Source organism: Calypte anna, chromosome 1 (assembly GCF_003957555.1).
Source record: "Calypte anna isolate BGI_N300 chromosome 1, bCalAnn1_v1.p, whole genome shotgun sequence".
Classification (NCBI taxonomy): domain Eukaryota; kingdom Metazoa; phylum Chordata; class Aves; order Apodiformes; family Trochilidae; genus Calypte; species Calypte anna.
This window is the reverse complement of record NC_044244.1, coordinates 109,428,440-109,447,447: the sequence shown is the minus strand read 5'-3', so window position 1 is coordinate 109,447,447 and position 19,008 is coordinate 109,428,440. Positions and strand designations below refer to the sequence as shown.

Here is a 19,008-nt window from a genome sequence, read left to right as displayed (position 1 = left end):
TGCAGTGGGCTTGGGACCAGCATTTCAGAAATTCCAGGTTGAAACTGGGATTGACCAGGCTGTATAAGTAGCTCTTGACAGTGGCCATCTTGATGCCAAAAAGCTTGTGCTCCTTTGGGGTGTCAGCCCTGAAAGAGGCTGGACACGAGGTGTCAGTTACTTGAGCTGAAAAGAAATTGCCTTCATACGGCTCAGTAAGTTTTGGCAGTGCTTTCTCTTTTCTCCTGTTGTTCTCTTTTTCTCAAAGGATTCCCTTCCACCCATCCGCCTCCATTGGACACTCCAGCAGATCCTTTCACTGACATATTTTGGCTGCTGTGCTCAGTAGACATACTTTGGAGCAATTTCAGGCAGGCTGCAAGCTGAGGCAGCAGCTTGGTCATCTGCTCCAGACCCTGCTGCACCTGCCCTGGACCTGCCTGGGGGATGCTGCCAGTTTCTTGGGCTCAAACCACAGCACTGAGCTGCATTATATTGCAGATCGGGTGACTGAAGGCAAATAAAAGTGGAGGGAAATGTCACTTGTTTCCATAGGGTCTCTGACCTTCATATACATGACCAGAAGTTACCTACATCCCTCTCCCTTCCCTGGGAGAAGCAATGGGACATGTAGAGGGTCAGAACCCTAATGTGGACAGGGAGATTAGAGGGCACAGTGAGGCTGGAAGCTCCCTGAGGCCAGGACTGTAGCAGCTCCAGCCAGGATCAGAGCAGCTTGGGAGCACTGGGGAAGAACCAACCCTGGGTATCAGATACCTCCATTGGAATGGACCATGGGCTCAGTGGTGAGCCTGGTTCAGTGGGACCATGGCTGGGCAGGGTATGGCTGTGGGAAGCTGGAGACTGTCCCTGATGCAGCATCACTGGGAAGAGGGGCTGAGAGACATGGGGAGCTGATGCTGGGCCCCGAAGCCCCAGGGAGCTGACGTGGGATCCTCAAGAGTCTCAGGGAGCCTTATGTAAAACTAAGGAGCAAAGAACAGGGCTTTTCATGTAGAAAGCATCGATTTAATAATTTATTCCTTCACTTTTCATCACCCCTCTTTTCAGGTGATTTTGAAGAACGTTGCACAACTGGTGACACACCACTTCTGTAAGAACTTGGAACAACATCCCACCTTTTGGGCTGCTTTCCTTTAACCAGTTGGTTTTCTGCAAACATTTGTTACTAAAAAACACCTGACCACTTGTTACTAATTTTGCTGGGTCAGTTCAGACTGTCTGCTACCGTATTTCAGTGTTATAATGAATTCCTCAGGCTGACATATTACAAAAAAGACCTCTGTTGTGGGAACCTCTAAACCAAGCATTAATGCAAGATTCATAGTATGGTTTGGGTTGGCTGAGATCATCTGATTCCAATTCACCCGCAGTTGGAACTCACCTCCAGGCTCAATAACCCCAACCCTCTCAGTCTGTCTTCATAGGAGAGGTGCTCCAGCTCTCTGATCATTTTGTGGCTCTCCTCTGGACACAGTTCAACAGCTCCATGTCCTTATGAGCCCCAGAGCTGGACACAGTACTCCAGTTGTGGTCTCATGAGCACAGACAGAGTAATAGGGAGATTCATCTCCCTTGACCTTCTGGCCCTATTTCTTTTTACATAGATCAGATTAATTTGTCATTTCTGCAAGACCTCCACTTCTCCACATCCCCACATTTCCCCAGTAGGCTGAGAAGTGTTTGAAAAAGTTTAATTTATAACTATCTACCTTCGGCAAGCCACAAGCTGGCTTTAATTTGCTTTTTTGTGATTAACTGGATAGAATTCACATCCTTTGGTGTTTTCCTCATTTGAGCATTCTTGTGCTTTCTGATGGCGTTTCCTTTCTTCAGATAGTCTCCTCTGGAGCTGACTTCTACAGGTTATTTTTTGGTCCAGGCAATGATGCCTGGAGAAGAGGAGGCTCAGGGGAGACCTCATCACTCTCTACAACTCCCTGAAATAAGGGGGTAGCCAGGGGGTGATCGGTCTCTTCTCTGAGGCAGCCATCAGCAAGACAAGAGGGCATGGACTTCAGCTCTGCCAGGGGAGGTTTAGGTTGGATATTAGGACGAATTTCTTTACCGAGAGGGTGATCAGGCATTGGAATGGGCTGCCCTGGGAAGTAGTGGATTCTCCATCCCAGAGATATTTAAAAAGAGACTGGATGTGGCACTCAGTGCCATGGTCTGGTAACTGCAGCAGTAGTGGATCAAGGGTTGGACTTGATGATCTCTGAGGTCCCTTCCAACCCAGCCAATTCTATGATTCTATGATTCTGTGTGAACAAAGGATTTCTAAGGCTCAGGCAATTGTTCTGATCATTCAACTGTAGGTTATTCTCTTTTGGGACTATCTGACAGTAATTTGGAGCAGAAGCAGTATGGATGTGCCTGGGGAGGGTGTGGGTGTTTGTGGTGGGAGTGATAACCCTGCTCCCTGTAAAATCTACTGCTCTGAATAATCTTTCATGCTACCTCGGGGAGCTTTTTGTTTATTAGCACAGATATATACACCTCATTTAAATTTTGATTTCCATTACTTGGTTACTCCCAGCTAGGTAGTGCCAGTTAATTAACTGTGCCAGTTAGAGCTCTGGGAGTATCTGGTCAAAAACCTATATAATACCTGGAATGTTTAAATATCCTCTTTCACTCATCTCTGTGAAGTTTCTGGTTGACTCAAAGCCCTCTCCTCACCTCAGCAATGTCTTTGAAAAGCATGAGTTGATGGTAAGAAAGGAAATTAAAAACTGCCACTTTTGATATTAATGCAGGATCAATGAGAAGCAAAACTCAGGAGCAAGAAAGCTCTCTACTCCTGGGAACATGAACTGAATCTGGGAGGCAAACACATTTTTATGAAAAGGAAATTGAGAGAAGCAGCCCCAATTAATCCAACTTTCATGCCAGTTCACTATTTCCTCATTATGTTTCACTGTGTATTAAGACTGTGTTTGTAAGATGCACTTTGAACTTCACATTAAAGAATAGCCATAACTCATTTACTAACAGCCCTTGTTGCTGTGCTCCAATAATGTAATCCTTTTCCCCGGGTTGCGAGCATATGATTATTCCTGTTGGGTAGGAAATTTAAGTCCAAGGAATGTCAGATCAAATATAAAAGCCTAGTGCTTACCCATAGTTTTTATTCAATTAAGTAGCCATTACAGAGCTCATGCTATTTCAAATTACATAATGCAGAACACAAATGCAGTCCTTCATTACAGATATATGTTAATCTAAACAAAATGGCACTAACACAACCCAAACCCATTACAATTTTTAAAGTATTACGCAAAGGTGATTATTATATGGTGAGCAGCCTCCGCGAATGACAAGCAGGGAACACATGACCTCTACAAACCACGCTTTGAGAGCAACAGCAGTGTTATTTGATGTTGATTTGGGACATTCCTAAACAGAGAGAAATACTGCTGCTAATACATTCTCCTAGTGTGAGAGTACAGAGCTGCAGCTTGGAGAACTCTGATTTGCAGGTGATATGTGGGGAAGTCAGATGCAGAGCTAGGACCTGGCACAAACAGAGGTGCCTAAGGCAGCGTGTAGGTGTTTATCAGACAAGACCAAAAAGCCCTGTCCATTCCAACCCAGCCTTGCTGTGCTTATTAAGCACCTCTCACATCATCTCTGTCTTCTGCTTTGCCCGCAGGATAAGACTTTTTCTACTCAGCATCTCTGAGGACTCCCTTGAACCCACATCGTCCAGAGCTCCTATCATTCATCATCAGGTTTGGGGTCCTCACTGAATTGTTGCCCAGCACCCTAAGTGCCTTAACCTGCATAAGGCTGAGGATCTTCCCTTTGCAGTCCTGCAGCCTGCCTTTCAGGCACAGCTCTGCACCCCTTTAGATGCTGCTACAGACAGCTCTCCTGGGAGGCAATTCCCACCTGCACAAGATCCTTCCTTTCCCTCTTCCTACTCCTTGCTCATAGCTTTCTTCTTACATAGAGTACTAATGGTATTTGTGTCCTTTGCCCTGAGGAACAGAATATTCCTGTGGGAGGTGGGAGAGGAAAAATTAATCCCTTGAGGCAAAGCTGGGAATTATGCCTGAATCTCTCACACCTGAAGTCCCAACTCCAGGCCACCAGTCAGCATGCCTGCCTCTTGTCAGCCTGGAGGTGAGCCTCATGCTGCCTTCTTGGAGAACCACTGCAAACACCAATCCTTCAGAAAATGCTCTGATTTCCCTAGAGACAGATGCCTGCTTGAATTCCTAAACCTGCTGATGAAGCCAAAAGAGGATATTTTTTTTACATGTCTCTGTAGTACGTGTCCCACTTGCTTGATCTAAACAGCTCCTTTTTCTGAGTACAAGGTACTTGTTTAAACCTTTTCTGAATCTTCCTCAGGAACACAGAGTACAGAAGAGTGCAAATAGAGAGAGGGAGTCTGTTATGATTTACTCATTAAACACTGTAAATTATATGAAAAGAGAGATATCATAGAAATAGTTACTGATTATGTAGAGAGTGAAAGGTGCAGAAAAAAAAAAAAAAGTTTAGAGGATAAATTTCTATTTTTACAAATTATTAAAAAATCATACCAAAACAAAACCTTCCAAAGGTTTCTGGAATTGCTTTTTGTATTTTGTGGCTATTTTTTTTCTCCATAACAGTCAATGTGGTCCACATTAGGTAATGCTGAGGATTATTGTGCAAAAAGAAAGGACAGAGACAATTTTCCCCCTTATGCCATTTTACTGGCATAATTGCAAGACAAAAATAAACTGTTCACTGCTTCCCACACCTCTTCCCCTCCTGCCAGCTTCTGTCTGCAACTTTTTACTTTCAGCTCATTACAAGAAAGTAATTTTATTGTCACATTTGGCTGGCAGCTGGAATTCTCCAAATGAGGTAAGCAGGGCTGAGATGCGTGCTCTCATCGCTCAGCAAAAACCTTGTAACATACGGTGCTGTTATGTCTCCAGGCGTTACATGAAAGGGAAAAGAGGCATCTGGGCTGGGTTCATTTGTAATGCTGTGGTTACTGGATTAATATGAAAAGACAGATGAAGGCAGACACTTTAATTACTTCACCCTAACTTTTTATTACAACATCAAGTAAAGTGGTGAGTTACAGAGGATAATGGGCGTGAAACATCTGGGATGAAGTCACACACAAGCTCATGGTTTGTTATCTGCCAATGGGGTCTTAAATATTGATAATTTCTGTACATGCATCTTTGTGTTATTTCTGATTTTCTTGATAAATCATTTCAGGATTACTTTGTTTTAAGCTGTGAGGTAGCTGCTAAGACTGGGACCCCGCTTTTTTCTTCTGGAATTTTCTGAACTGGGACTGTATCGCCACAGCAGCCCGCTCTGTCTCTGGCGCGTCCATGTCTATGTCAAATTCCTCTTGGACCTTCTTCTGCCCATCTGCTCAAAGAAAACAAAACAAAACATCAACAGTTTTTTCAAACAGTGATAAATCACTGGACAGCACAGGTGAAAAACCCTGCCCCCTCTATCCTTCACAGACACAGCCGTGACGATAGGGAGCATACTCAGAAAAAAACCCCTGGAACCAGTTGTGGCAAACAAAGCTGATCAAATCCTCCATCCCCTCCCAGCAGCAGAGTCTGTGACAGCCTGGTGGTAGCTAGACACCGAGGGGTGGCATCCAAATGGTGCTCAGCAGTCACTGAGCATCACCCAGGTGTCTGAACGGAGCCTCTCCTGCCCCAGGGAGCTGTCAGGAAGGGACAGACAGACTGCCCTGTGCCAGGTAGAAGTTACTCATGTCCTTGTGTTTACTCTAAAACAAAGGCACCTTAAAAATATTTTGAAATATAGATTCAGAACCTGTTCCTATCACAGCTCCTGCATTAGGGGGAGACACCATACTTCCTAAAGCAAATTTCCATCTTCTTCACTTGTTTGCTGCCTCACCCCTTTTAACACGTCCCGTTCCCCCTTTGAATCATTTATGTTCCATCTCTCTGCTGCTGTGCTGATTCCCTCACATGTCTCCTGGCTCTGTTGCTGCCTTTCAGCTCCAACCCTTGGCTTTTTGCCTTCCTCTATTCCCCAGACCTCAGCTTTCAGTTCAACTGCATTCAGCCTCCACGTGGACAACACATCTGACTTCGCTGCATTTTACCACATCCACCTACATGGTAAAAGTGCAGCTCTGACACAATTCCTGCCCTTATTGCAAAGATAACCCTACTTTGCCTGAGCTAAGAAAGTGAGAACACACCAACCTCATTATACCATTGAGTTTCTCTTATCCACAAACTTGCTTGTGAAACTCCCTTATATAATTGATGTATCCCAATCCTGCAGTGAACGTCATGCCAGGAGTCTGCAGACAACTGCTTAAAACAGCTTTAGGAATTCACCCATTGTGAACCTATTCACTTTTTATTCTTGAGACTAATACCTCTAGGATGCTCATCCCAAAATACTGGTATGGCAAACCAAGGGAAACACTTTAAATATATCATGAAACTGAAAAGAAACTTATTCAGCACTCTCTCTTGCTCGTAGAAAACAAGGATAATATGTTAGAAGGAGCCTTGCAGTATTTCTTGCCTTTACTTCTTATTCATAACTCAGTGTTTTTGTCCCTTTTCCATGACCAGAATCCACTCTAAATAGGGCAAATACTTAAAGGAAAAGTTTTGGCATATTTCATGCTGACATTATTTTAACTACATTAACCAAGTAAATTCAGCTATGCTGATATAAAAGAAATGCTAATTTAATATTTTGTTTTACTTAGAAGAATTTTAAAGAAGAAATATGAAAATCTAAGGAAAAAGAAAGTCTGGAGAGGAAGAATAGCTTTACATCTTACCAAAACTTTGATTATACACTAAAATAAAAAGTTAAATTTAGTTATGAAGATTTTATGGAAGAAAAGGAGCCATTCTAACGTTACAACACACTTCCACAGCCATTAAATCCAAGAATCTGAATGGTGTGTTGAACTGTTCCAGCAACACAATCACCTTAGGTACAGAAATACAATTATTGCCTTATTTTTCATGGGCAAAGGCAAGTGAAGGTCAGAAGTGACTGTCTTATGCTGACAAGCTGTTGACACAGCCAAAAAGAAAAATGAATTCTCCCATTAAAGCCATGATATATACTGAAACTTAAGAGTAGTGGCTTGTTAAAGAAACAGAAATGTCTGCACCAGTTCCTAAACTAGTAACACAATAACACTTAAGAGAAAATCTTCCTATTACCGTATACCATTACCTCTACATTGCCATGTACACAACTCAGATTATTTTTTAAATCAAATTTCAAAAGGAATTACCATTTCACAATGACTTAGTATCATTTTGTTGTTACTTTAGGGGTCTGGCTTTGATTTGGTATTTATGGGTTAAAGAGAACAAAGACAAGACATCACATCATTTTATATGAAAACAAACAAAAAAAGGACTTTAAATCATCCTGTAGAAAATAAAAAATGTTCAGTCAGAACTTGTAAATACAGACTTTTCATTTGAAATTTTTGAGTGGCAAAAATCAATAGCCTGATCAGCTTGCTCTGGCACTAATCACTTTGTGATGACAGTAATATGAAAATAAAAACTTTTACTTGTCCTTGTGTCAGAATCTCTCCTCTATTAATAGAGTCCTATTATTTTGAAGATAATAATATCACTCATAGAGAAATATTCTTATTTCTTATGGAGAAATATTTTACCAGAATGATTGTACTAGTAATATAGTAAGCCTTTAATTGGCTTTGAAACTGATGAAACTAATGTTTTCCCATTGCTTGATGATTTTCATTTTGTTTTTACATTCTGAGTTTTAGTTTCCTCTCTAGCCACCCACCACACACAGCTGTCAGTCTTAACAGTAGAAAACAAAAGTGGAGCTTATGCATCAATTTTAGCTTTTCAGTAAATAAATGACTGTCCCTTGGAAATGTCAATACAGAAAACTAGATGGATGGATGGACAAGTAAACACAATTAGTTCCAACCCTCCTGGTGAAATTTGGCTTGTACAACTCATTTACTATTACAGCCAAGTCTAGCACTATGTTAACTTGCAGTGGTGACTCAGCAATCTTACATTAAGATTTTATACTTAACAAAATCTGGCATCTAGTATAACTTTTCTCTAGATTTTTCGGGACAGTTAATCTTTGCTTTATATAAACCATCATCACTGCCTTAAATAATTATACTGCAATAATTTACCATACCTGAAGATCTACAATAATTTACAATATCTTAAGGTCTGACTTTTTTTTTATTTTGTGACCCATTCTTGATGAAATTGACCCCAAAATTCCTTATGAACTCTTTCTGTATTTCTCCTTTTCCCACCACCAAAAAGAAATGGTAGGATAAGAAGTTTTCAGTCATGATTTAGACCTGTAGATTAAGCAGTTAGAAATGTTCAGAAGGGTCAAGAGTTTTTTATGAGTTATGTCTAAATGATTTTTTAGCTTACCAGATGGTAGAGAAATGTATATATGTATACTAGTTACACATGTACACATGATGTGGATTATAAAACAACATGTATATCATCTATATATAATGTAGATGACATACCTGTGTTTTCTTCCTCCCTATGCCCTTCTTTATCCTTCTCTTTCTATATATGTGTAAGGTGGATCTGCACTGGAATATATAGAGTGTATATATATGTGTATGTATATAGAGAGAAATACACAGAGTATTAAAAGTTTTAAGATAAGAGTTTTAAGTCCTGTTTTAAACTGAAAAGATATGGATGGGCTATCTCCTAATTTTTGAAAGTGGATTCTCTTGGGGTTCTCCCCAAAACATTTTCTGTTGATGACTGTCAACACAGATACTTTAACAGATGGACTGTCAATCTGGAGAGAAAATTAAGTATGTGCCTTCTGTGGCTTTGTGTATTCTAAGGGGAAAAAAATTTAGCTTTTACCTTGAGTTGCTTTACTAAAAGTAGTCTAATGATTTAAAATACATCACACCCCACTAAGTACACTGTTCTTGTTTTACTGTTTAGTTAAAGAGCATGAGTTCCAGCGCCCCATAGAACTAGATGTTCTTCCTTCCAACCCAAACCATTCTATGATTCTATGAATTAAGAATCAGCCCACTTAATTACAGCAAAAACCCAACATGTGCACAGACTAGAGATGACCTCGCTGTACCAATATGAGTGACTGAAAGCCTTTTTGCACCTTTCCTACTATATATGCACCACACCACCTTTTACCTACCAGTAGCTGTTTAGATATATCAGACATTCAGGCTATGAAGTTTGAATGCTCATACTGTAAAATTTATTCTGAGAACTAAAACCAAGCCCATAGAAACCTCCCTCTTTCATTCACTGTCTCCCACTTCTTGGAGCACAGCATCAACTTCTTGGTGAGTACCATCCCAAGGAGCACCCCATGCTCCAGCACCAGTCTGGTACTACAGACTACTTTGGCAGTACTAAAGATTGAGACAACTTGCAGGGCGCAGATTTTACTTCAATATATGCAATAGTCATCCCAGCAGGAGAGCCTGAAACAGTGTCTAATTAGCTGTTTTTCAAATCTAACATACTGAAAGCTCATTTCACATCGCTGCAACTGAAAAAGATCTATTTATTCCATTTCCAGATGAAACATTAGAATGCTGTCTCTGCAATCTGCTACGGTGCTGCATAATCCATTGCAAACATTGGGTGGATAGTGAAGCTGACTATAACAAGGAAAATAATCAAATCTTACACAGAAATCTACACAGCAAACTCTCAAGAAATGATGTGCAAGTGTAAATATTCACAAATATGCCTTCAGCTATTTCTTTCATTTACTTTTCAACTATAAAGGAAAATTAATTGTGACAACACTGGAAAAATAAAACGCTGCTTATTCCACGTGGGATAAAAGCCTAAAGCTGTCTTCTGAGACCTTTGAACACAGGCTGAACTAGTCTGTCCCAAAAGTCTTTATGGAAGGGCAGAAGCTGGTGGGATGGACTTGGGGAGCCTCCAAAGGAAAGAGAGATTACTTGTCACCTTTTGCAAAAACTTTCAGCATGAAAAACTGCATGTGCTGGAGCCTCTAATTGGCATTTCATGTCTCAGGTGCTTCACCCTCTGCCCCTAATAGCCCAGACCACATCCAAGAGAGATTACAGGACTACACTGAAGATGGAATAGATTCAAAAGAATATTGCATTTTTCAGAGGCTGAAGTGCAGCGTTTGGAAAAAGACTAAATGAAGTGTGAGACAGAATTACAGTGCCCCGTAACACGCCAGAAGCGTTACTTCGCCTTAGGCAGGGCCATTACCTCCCACTGCTCAAAAGATCATTCAAGCTGTGACAATCTTTATGCTACTCTGATCCCAAGCTATTACACCAGTCTGTCCAATGAGGCAGAACAGTTGTTGGTAAAGGAGGACTAAAATGGGCAGGAATCTCAAGGATGTTGACATATATGTGAAGCATTACCTGTATGTGATGGGAGGAGTCATTTTACCTGACTGGACTTCACAAAGCAACCAGCCAGCTAGAGCAAACATATGGGTGCTTAGGTGTTTGGAGGTCAGATTCAAGTTTTGATACCAGTTTTGAAAGTCAAAAGTTGATGTGACCATTCTTCCCCTTCTGTTGTTGAGGGGTGAGTAAGTGAAAGGCATGGTCTTAACTTCTTCTAGGTACGTCCATCTAGCTTTTCCCCTTGGTGCAAGGTGAGGGAAAACAGCACCGTAACTGATCTTACAGCTGAAGAAAGGAGACGGTCTACTTCCCAAGCATAAAAACTCTTCAGTCACTTGCCGGGGTCACATTACCCAGCAGACTTGCTCTGAGCCTTTGTTTTGGTCACCCTTCTGCTCCTCAGCACTGTCACTTCACAGAACAGCTGAAAAGATGGCTATGTTAGAGGAGTGGATGTTGACCACGACAAGAAAGAAGACTTAATCTGACTTTACCTCCTTTTATTTATTTGTTACTCTTATTTTGCTGAGTGAAATGCCAAGTGGTTGCCTCTCTGAGATGATCAAGTCAGCAACAACAGTTTGTTGCTCTCTGTGGTATGAGGCACAAATATCTCCCAGAGGCTTGAGCAATGCAATGGATTTGCAACCTCACTGTGGTTTAGTGTTTATGGATTCCAGCTGTGGTCTGGGGAGACAGGCTTCAGACTATGCCTCAGGAGCCCTCCAGTGGTGGGATGTCCAATGAAAATTATTATATGAGGAGCCTGTCTGCCTGCACAGAATTATAGAATCACAGAAAGTTAGGAGTTGGAAGGGATCTCAAAAGATCATTGAGTCCAACCCCCCCTGTCAGAGCAGGGTATCCTGCAGGTCACACAGGAACGTGTCCAGGAGGGTTTTGAATGTCTCCAGGGAAGGTGACTCCACAGCCTCCTTGGGCAGCCTCTCCAGTGCTCTGCTACCCTCTCAGTGAAAAAAGTCCTTCCTTATATTTATAGGGAACCTCCTATGCTGCAGTTTATAACCATTGCCCCTTGTCCTATTATTAGTCACCCCTGAGAAAAGCTTTACTCCTTCCTCCTGGCACTCACCCCTTACATATTTATAAACACCGATGAGGTCACCTCTCAGTCTTCTCTCTCCAAGCTCAATAGACCCAGCTCCCTCAGCCTTTCCTCATAAGGGAGATGTTCCACTCCCTCAGTCAGCTTGGTTGCTCTGTGCTGGACTCTTTCAAGCAGTTCCCTGTCCTTCTGGAACTGAGGGGCCCAGAATATTCCAGATTCAGCCTCACCAGAGCAGAGTAGAGGGGGAGGAGGGTAGCATAGCAGGCTAATGAAAGCTCATTAGTACAGTACCTGCATAAACTGAGAGGCAGACTCCATGATACTGCTGGTGTATGCAATATTCCCATTGTCTATAATGACCTTATTTCATCAGGACATTATTGACAATTCTGTTAGTTCTGCCTGCCTCCTGAAGTATTGTCTAGGCACACAACTCTCAAAGATTACTTATTTCACATGCATGTTCCTTATGTCACAAGACAGAATTTTGGTTTAATTTTCCTAGACAGATGCACCAATTTAAAGCCATTGGCTTGTGTGATATTACTGACTAATCCGCACTTAGGGGTCATTTGCAAAAGACCTGAATCCCTTGAAACCTTGTAACTACTTGCTTACCAACACACTCTCATAATGCTAACACTGTACCAGACCTCTGTGTGACAGCTTCCTGGCCCCATCAGCCACAAAAGGCAAATCCCTTGAGTCCTCTGAGCTGCAACCATGGGACTATGCAAAACAGAAATTCTTCTTCCTCTTCCTATCCATTTCTGCACAACTGGGTATCACTATCTGACTTAGGTAAGCCAACTCAAATGTTCACCTACTTCATTTTTAAGGACAGAATTTTTCTCTAACTAGCTTAGGAATAACAAAATAGTTTTTCCTCCTAACCATTAAAAATGCTGCAGGGTGACAAGGACTACATCAGTACATTTGTTCCTGTTTCTTCACTCCATAATGAACTCAGACATTCAAGGGCCACCTTCCAAAGTCAAGGGCTGCCTGTTCTGTTTGACTGGCAGTGGGTAGGCACTCAACAGCGGGGAGGTTATGGGCTTATTATACAAGGATGTTAATTTTCCATGGACATTTTCATTTGAAGGTGGTAGGCACTGGAAAAGTGTAACGTCCACACAGCAGCCATCTCTGGAACTGAAGAGAAACCCCTGGAGCTCAGCAGTGTCCTGTGACTTCAAAAGCACAGTGTGAAGGGAAATAAAGGTTATCATTAGTTATCAGATCAAATGTGACAGCTATTTTTATCTGAACCACACCAACTAGCCCCTTAATATCCCTTAAAGCAAGCCAGAAAAGAATGAACATATTTTGAGTTAACTGTAAATTACATTTTGGTATAAAGATCACTATGTTAGGCAACTGGAATCCTTTCTGCTTCAAACTGACCTTTGCTTTTGTAATGCAGTGTTGCTATCTCAAATTTGAAAAATTAGTTTTGATGTAGAAACTAGTGGCTGTTCTTTTATGATTTAAAAAATGTTATTTCGGCATGAGGCTTTTGAAGAGTCTGATTAATCTTTTTTTTTCCTAGTTGTAATAATGTTGGAGAGCAGCAACAGTATTTGTGACATAAGATAAACAAAGTAGCACAAAATTATGTACATTGGGCTAACATAAGGAAACAGATGAGAAAACTAATAAAATTCAGTTTAGAAAAATTGTATTTTAACTAATTCATAGCCAGCTACAAATGAATTGGTTTTGCTCAACAATTAATAGAGAGACAAGTATTAATGGGGATCTACAAGGTATTCTGGGCACGAAACTAGAGGCATAATTCACATGGAGACGTCACTTGGAGACCAGAATTTTTAGAAGTTTAACAAGGAACACAGCAAATTAAAATAAGCATTTTAGCTGTACAATCTCACAGCTCACTAGGATCTGAGGAGTGCTAGACTGACTGGCAAACACAATGCAGGCCTCTGGCAGCTAAAACAAAGTGGTGTTGGGGATCAAGTGCTGGCACAGACAGGTCCCTCTGTCACTGCAGGACGATGCCCCAACAGCAGGGATAGCACACTTAGCCTTAAGTCTATGCTAGAGGAGGGGAGACTTAGATTGGAAGTTGGGAAGAAGTTCTTCACCATGAGGGTGGTGAGACACTGGCACAGGTTGCCCAGAGAGGTGGTGGAAGCCCCATCCCTGGAAGTTTTTAAGGCCAGGCTGGAGAGGGCTCTGAGCAACCTGATCTAGTGGGAGGTGTCCCTGCCCATGGCAGGGGGGTTGGAACTACATGATCTTAAAGGTCCCTTCCAACACTGAAAATTCTGTGATTCTAAGTCCTCTGTTCCAAGAGAGAGTACCATGATCCTCCTCACAAGTTCAGTCTAAAGTTATGGGTGGATTTTTTCTGCACCTGTATGACTGGAATCCCCAATGGCCTTTATGGGGATTGTTATTACCTGCTTTTAATTTCCTGTGTAGTTTGCAGCTCTCGCTTTCTCAGTAAACACTTTAAACAGCTCTGCTGTTCTACTGTGGAAAGGGCTGCATTTCAGCAGTGTGTGAAGCAAGTCTCCCTCTAGCCTTGCTAGTCAACTGCTTGATTAATATATGATCAGTTACTCTCCTATTATGGTAGTGCTCAGGCACTCCAAGTCATAGCTGGGAACCCTAATGTGGTTACAAACGTGGAACAATAAATTCTCTCCTCCCAGCCTCCCCTCTGTACTCTGACCTTTACAAAAGTGTCTTCAGCAACAAAGTTTAAAATAATAACACAAGAACTTCCTCAGGGCTAGCTGCTCGGCTATGGCTGCACCAGCACACAGGGACCATCCACAGCTTGGCCAGCACATAATCCTCACTGCAGCCACCAGTGTGGCTGGGACCATTCCTGCCTGGCTACTGTGGCTGCACAGCATGGCTAGGATCCTGTCCTGCAGGCACGGGGACAAGAAAACTCTGGGGTTCTGAGGGAAGGAGAGTTCAGCTCTATGGATGCAAGCCAGGTTGCGGCACTTCACATTTAACTAGGAGAAGGCTTTAACCCATTTTATTTTCAGAGATGGCTCCCTCAGCACTTCAAAACACTCTGTAGCTCTAGACTGCCAGGGAACTGAGTGAAAATGAGTTAGTGCTTGCTGTTAATTATGACCAACAGTACCCGAGAGCTTGTGGAAGACAAATGTGAAAGAGAGATGTTCATCATCAAAGGTGATACAGCCTCCCTTGTGTTGAACAATGGCTTTGCCTTCCAGGAATGCTTCCCCCACCTCCTTCTCTCTCTTAAGAGTTCTTAGCTAGGGAATAAGCTCAGAAAAATGCCAGTGATCACATTATGCCACACAGAGTGGCAGAAAAGGGGGCTCAAATCCATGCACTACCAAAGTGAGATGAGCTGGGGAAGATGGCATAGATTACAGAGAAAAACCTGTCCATCAGGAAAAGGAGGGGAGTCAACCAAAAGAACTATGGTATGGAATCAGAGAGTGTTTCTCTTCACACACAAAAAGAAGAAGATGAAAAGCGAGATTTTACCCTATTCATCTTCAAAGTGGAAAATAAGGTCAGTTTCTAGGCAGCATTGTATACTGGCAGATCTCTGTTAGCAACTAATGAGAGCTATTTTTAGTTTTCACAGTAACTTTAATAAAAACTGTTACATGAGAGCTTGGAAAGTAACAGTGAGAAGATATTCTCCTCTTGTAAAAATCCATCACCAGGTTTTAATTACAAAGGATTTAACCACACACTCAGCAGCTGACAGTGTAATGTATAAGAACTGAGCTTTACCATTCAAAGTTATGCTCTTAAGCAAAGGAGTCATTTCACTATCTTCTGTGCCTTATCACTTGGTATCAAAAAACACCTTGTAAATAAGATTTTGGGAAGAACCATTTACTTTACTGTATAGATTAAAGGCAAGAAAGGAACAACTTAAATTAAACCCACACACTGCAACTTTTATTAGCATGAACATGGGCACTGTTGTGTGCTGCTAATAGGATTATTACTAGACATGATCCCTCCATGAGAAAGCCACAGTTTTAATACAGGTATTTACCATGTTTTTTTAACATCTTCCACATTGTGCCAGTTTGGGGGAGACTGAGGAGGCAACAGGGCCATTGCCAAAGTCTCAAAGATAGAAGTGGAGCTTGTATGGTTAAAAATGTCAGAGTAGCATCTGGAGTCCTTTGCAGAAAGAAAAAAACTGTCACGGAGAACTTGATCACCCCAACAGAGTTGAACCATCTTGATCCAAGAGATTCTTTTGGGAGTGGATATGGCAAAAGAAAGTTTGTCAGCCCTCCATAAAATCAAGTACACCCCATCAGTAAAACCCCAGAGATGCAACTGATAATAACCTTAGGCTTCTGGACCAACACCAGGCTGTTCAGTCACATTCTGAAGACCAGCATAGGCTGATAGACATCAATTTACCACTAGGCTTGGCCTTTCAGTAGATATTGCACTGTTCTCCATCAGCTGGCTTTGTAACTTCTGCTCCAGCATCCACAATGCAGCCAGATGTAGTGCTGGATTGATGCTAGTAGTCTCACCGAATATTTGGTATAATGAAACCCTCACGAAAGGTACAGAATTTTAATGCCTCTGATTCCTGAAAGCAGTAACCCAGCTGTAGTTTTCCATCAGCAAGCAAAGAAATTCTGTTACAGGAGAGTTCTAGGAAAATTCCACTGTATTCTTTTGCTTGAGCTGAATAGAATCATTAATTTGAATTTACAATGTCTCCATTGAACATAAACCCCCACAATATATGTTTATTTGCCCTGCAGGCTGGTTTGCTTAACTTTCTTAGGAAGAGAAGGGCACCTCAGGAGAATGCATGATAGCACTGAAATAGCAGTTAGGGGAAGACAAATGAAATCCCTTGGCAATATTGCTCTGAAAGAGGATGAGACTGAATTGTATGCTGGAGGGTGTTGTCAGTGTACTCCAGGCTGTCTTGCCCAGCAGTCATTCAGAAAGCCATTTTACATGTTGTGCATGTAGCTCATTAGGCCCAACAGTTAAAATCTGGATTCTTGATATCAAAAAGCTCTGCCCAGTTAATGAGGAAAAAAAAAATCACCTAGCCTAATTTAGAATAATAAAATCATTTAGGTTGGAAAAAATCTTTAAGATCAAGTCCAACCATAAAAAAACAAACAAACAAACAAACAAATAAAAAAAAGCCCCCCAAACACCCAAACTTGCATGGGATGTGTTTACATGGGAGCTCATCAGCATCTCACTTTAGAAAAGATATCAATAGAGAAAAACAAGCACTCTGGGAATACAATTCATTTGACCTACTTTGGGCAGACGTTTTAGGACAGCATGAGTCTCTTCCTTGAATCCCCTCCTATATTGGCTAGTTCTCTGTTAGCTATAAGGGGTGCTCAGGGTGAGTAGTTCAGATAGATATATATTGATACTCAATCAAATGAATAACATTCCTTAAGCCTGAGTGATGCCTGAACTACACCCTGTAGAATTTTATATGCACATACTTATCTGCTACTTCATGTGAAATTCTCTCTCCACAAATAAAGTATTTAGCCCTTATGAAAGGTACTACACCAAAATGTAATGGCTAAGAAATCCTATTTGCTTCAGGAAGGAAGAAAATAAAATAGAGAGGCATATCTTACACTGCTACATCTGGGTGATTCTGTCTTATTGCTAACCAGCAGGAAGCAGCTCACCTTCAGAGGGTCAAAAAAGTGCTTGTTCCCTCTGCTGAGATTGCCAGTGAAGCTGCCAGTTGTGCAGCTGATCTGGATCCCTTCATGTTCCCTCAGGAGCTGACTGGACAGTCTGCTTACGTTTCTCTTTTTATAGATATACATTTGAACAAAAAACCTTGGATCAGCACCTCTTGCTTTTTTTTTTTTATTTTTTTTCAAGAATGGTGAATTTTTGTGCGTGTATGTGTGTCTCCATGCTATGGAGAAGCTATTTTTTCCTCAAAAGCTTTTTCTTTTTTTGAAGTCTACATCAATAAGACTTCTTGTATTTCCCTAATAAGGGATTATAGTTAACAGCATGACAAGCAATATCAAATGCTTCATATGAACAATCAGCCAAATGACAGTTGCTGTAAGAACTATGATTGATTTTGCAAGCTACTGCAAACATCAAATCTGTGCTCTGCTCTGTAGCTAGTAATGAGCCAGGTGATGGCTGCTGTCATGCTGGAGAGGAGATACTCAAAGGAACCTTACTGCATCTAGTGTGTGTCAAAGGCAGCCATTACTTGGAGGACTGAGACTACATAAAGAAATAAAATGGGTGAGTCAGAGGTACTAGATGTGCTGGAGCAGACAAGCACCTTTTAAAAGGTATTGTTAGCCATTCTTCTCCTGATTCAAGCCAAGGAAGACCCCCACTGCCATGAAATTATAGTCTGCATGAAGTCCACAGAAAACCACAGCAACCACCTCCTAATAACAGCTGCCCAGCACAAATCCTCCTCCTTTGTTCCTGGCTCTTGTGCAGCATCTGTGGGGAAGCCACGGCTTCTACACTGAAATCTCAGCTGATATGCACTCGGTAGAGAATTCTGATGTTACCAAACACACAAGGTCTCTAAATGCCAAAGCACACAAGTTACTGCTTCATCACTCCTTAATGGAAGAAAAACAAAGCCCCCATACATCCTCATTGTAGTTTTCCTTTTTTGTTTAGCATCAGTTTCTATAGTATCGGAAAGTTAATGTGATTATTGGCTCTGAAATGGAACATGAGCACAGCTCTGCTCTTCCACAAATTTCCTCTCACGAAGCAATAGAAAAGAACTTATTGGCACATAAGACAATTTACTGTTTGGCATAAGGGAGTAAAAAATGGCAATGAATAGGTTCTCTACAAGAGCAGGGAATGAATCCAGAAGGGCAAGGTGCCCTTCCCAGCAGCTTGTTCATTACTTATAGACAGTTACTGTATTGTGAGGCTGAGGCTTGGAATTCTAACAAGTCAATACCAAAGCTCTGTGAGATTTCTCAGCACTGACTTCAGTGTCTGTATTTATTGAGTGAGGACTGATGGTATAGGGTAATGTAATTTTCCAAGTCTTTTCAAAGTACCAGAGATTAATGAGCAAGGTCAGGCATCAAAGGCACTAGATAGTACTTCAAATCCTACTTGTACTTTTTTTTTTTTCCTATCTCATAAAAAAATAAAGTTCCAAACCTTCTAGGTCCAAGGCACTGACTCGGCAATATCTTCTTTTGAACTTGCTGCTATTTCAGATAAATGGTAGAGGGTTGTTCCCACATAAGAGCATAACTGTATGTCCTGACAAGAATCTGACTAAAATGCAGATCATTAAGAGTTGCAGTGGGCTTATTCTCGAGTGCATAAGCAAGGAGAAGGAGCAACCCCCATTTTACACCCTATATATTGATAAATCACATTTACATATTTATTTATTTTTTGAAGTTGGTGAAATCAAGCAGGGTTTTCCAATAAAGTCCCAGTGAAATGAGACTATAAGAAGAGAGGTCGATATTCCTAGCCCTTTATCTGTATCAGGAGGTTATGGAGCAGGGAA

General features: G+C 41.4%; 1 protein-coding gene across 1 annotated transcript in view; it reads right to left on the bottom strand.

The window, feature by feature from the left end:
• Positions 1 to 4,587: 4,587 nt before the first annotated feature.
• Positions 4,588 to 19,008, bottom strand: part of PCP4 (Purkinje cell protein 4) — a 50,377-nt gene continuing 35,956 nt past the window's right edge. The window contains exon 3 of the mRNA XM_030469162.1: positions 4,588 to 5,388. Within this exon, the coding sequence (XP_030325022.1) occupies positions 5,261 to 5,388 (128 nt within the window). The 3' untranslated portion in view covers positions 4,588 to 5,260. The remainder of the gene's footprint in view (positions 5,389 to 19,008) is intronic.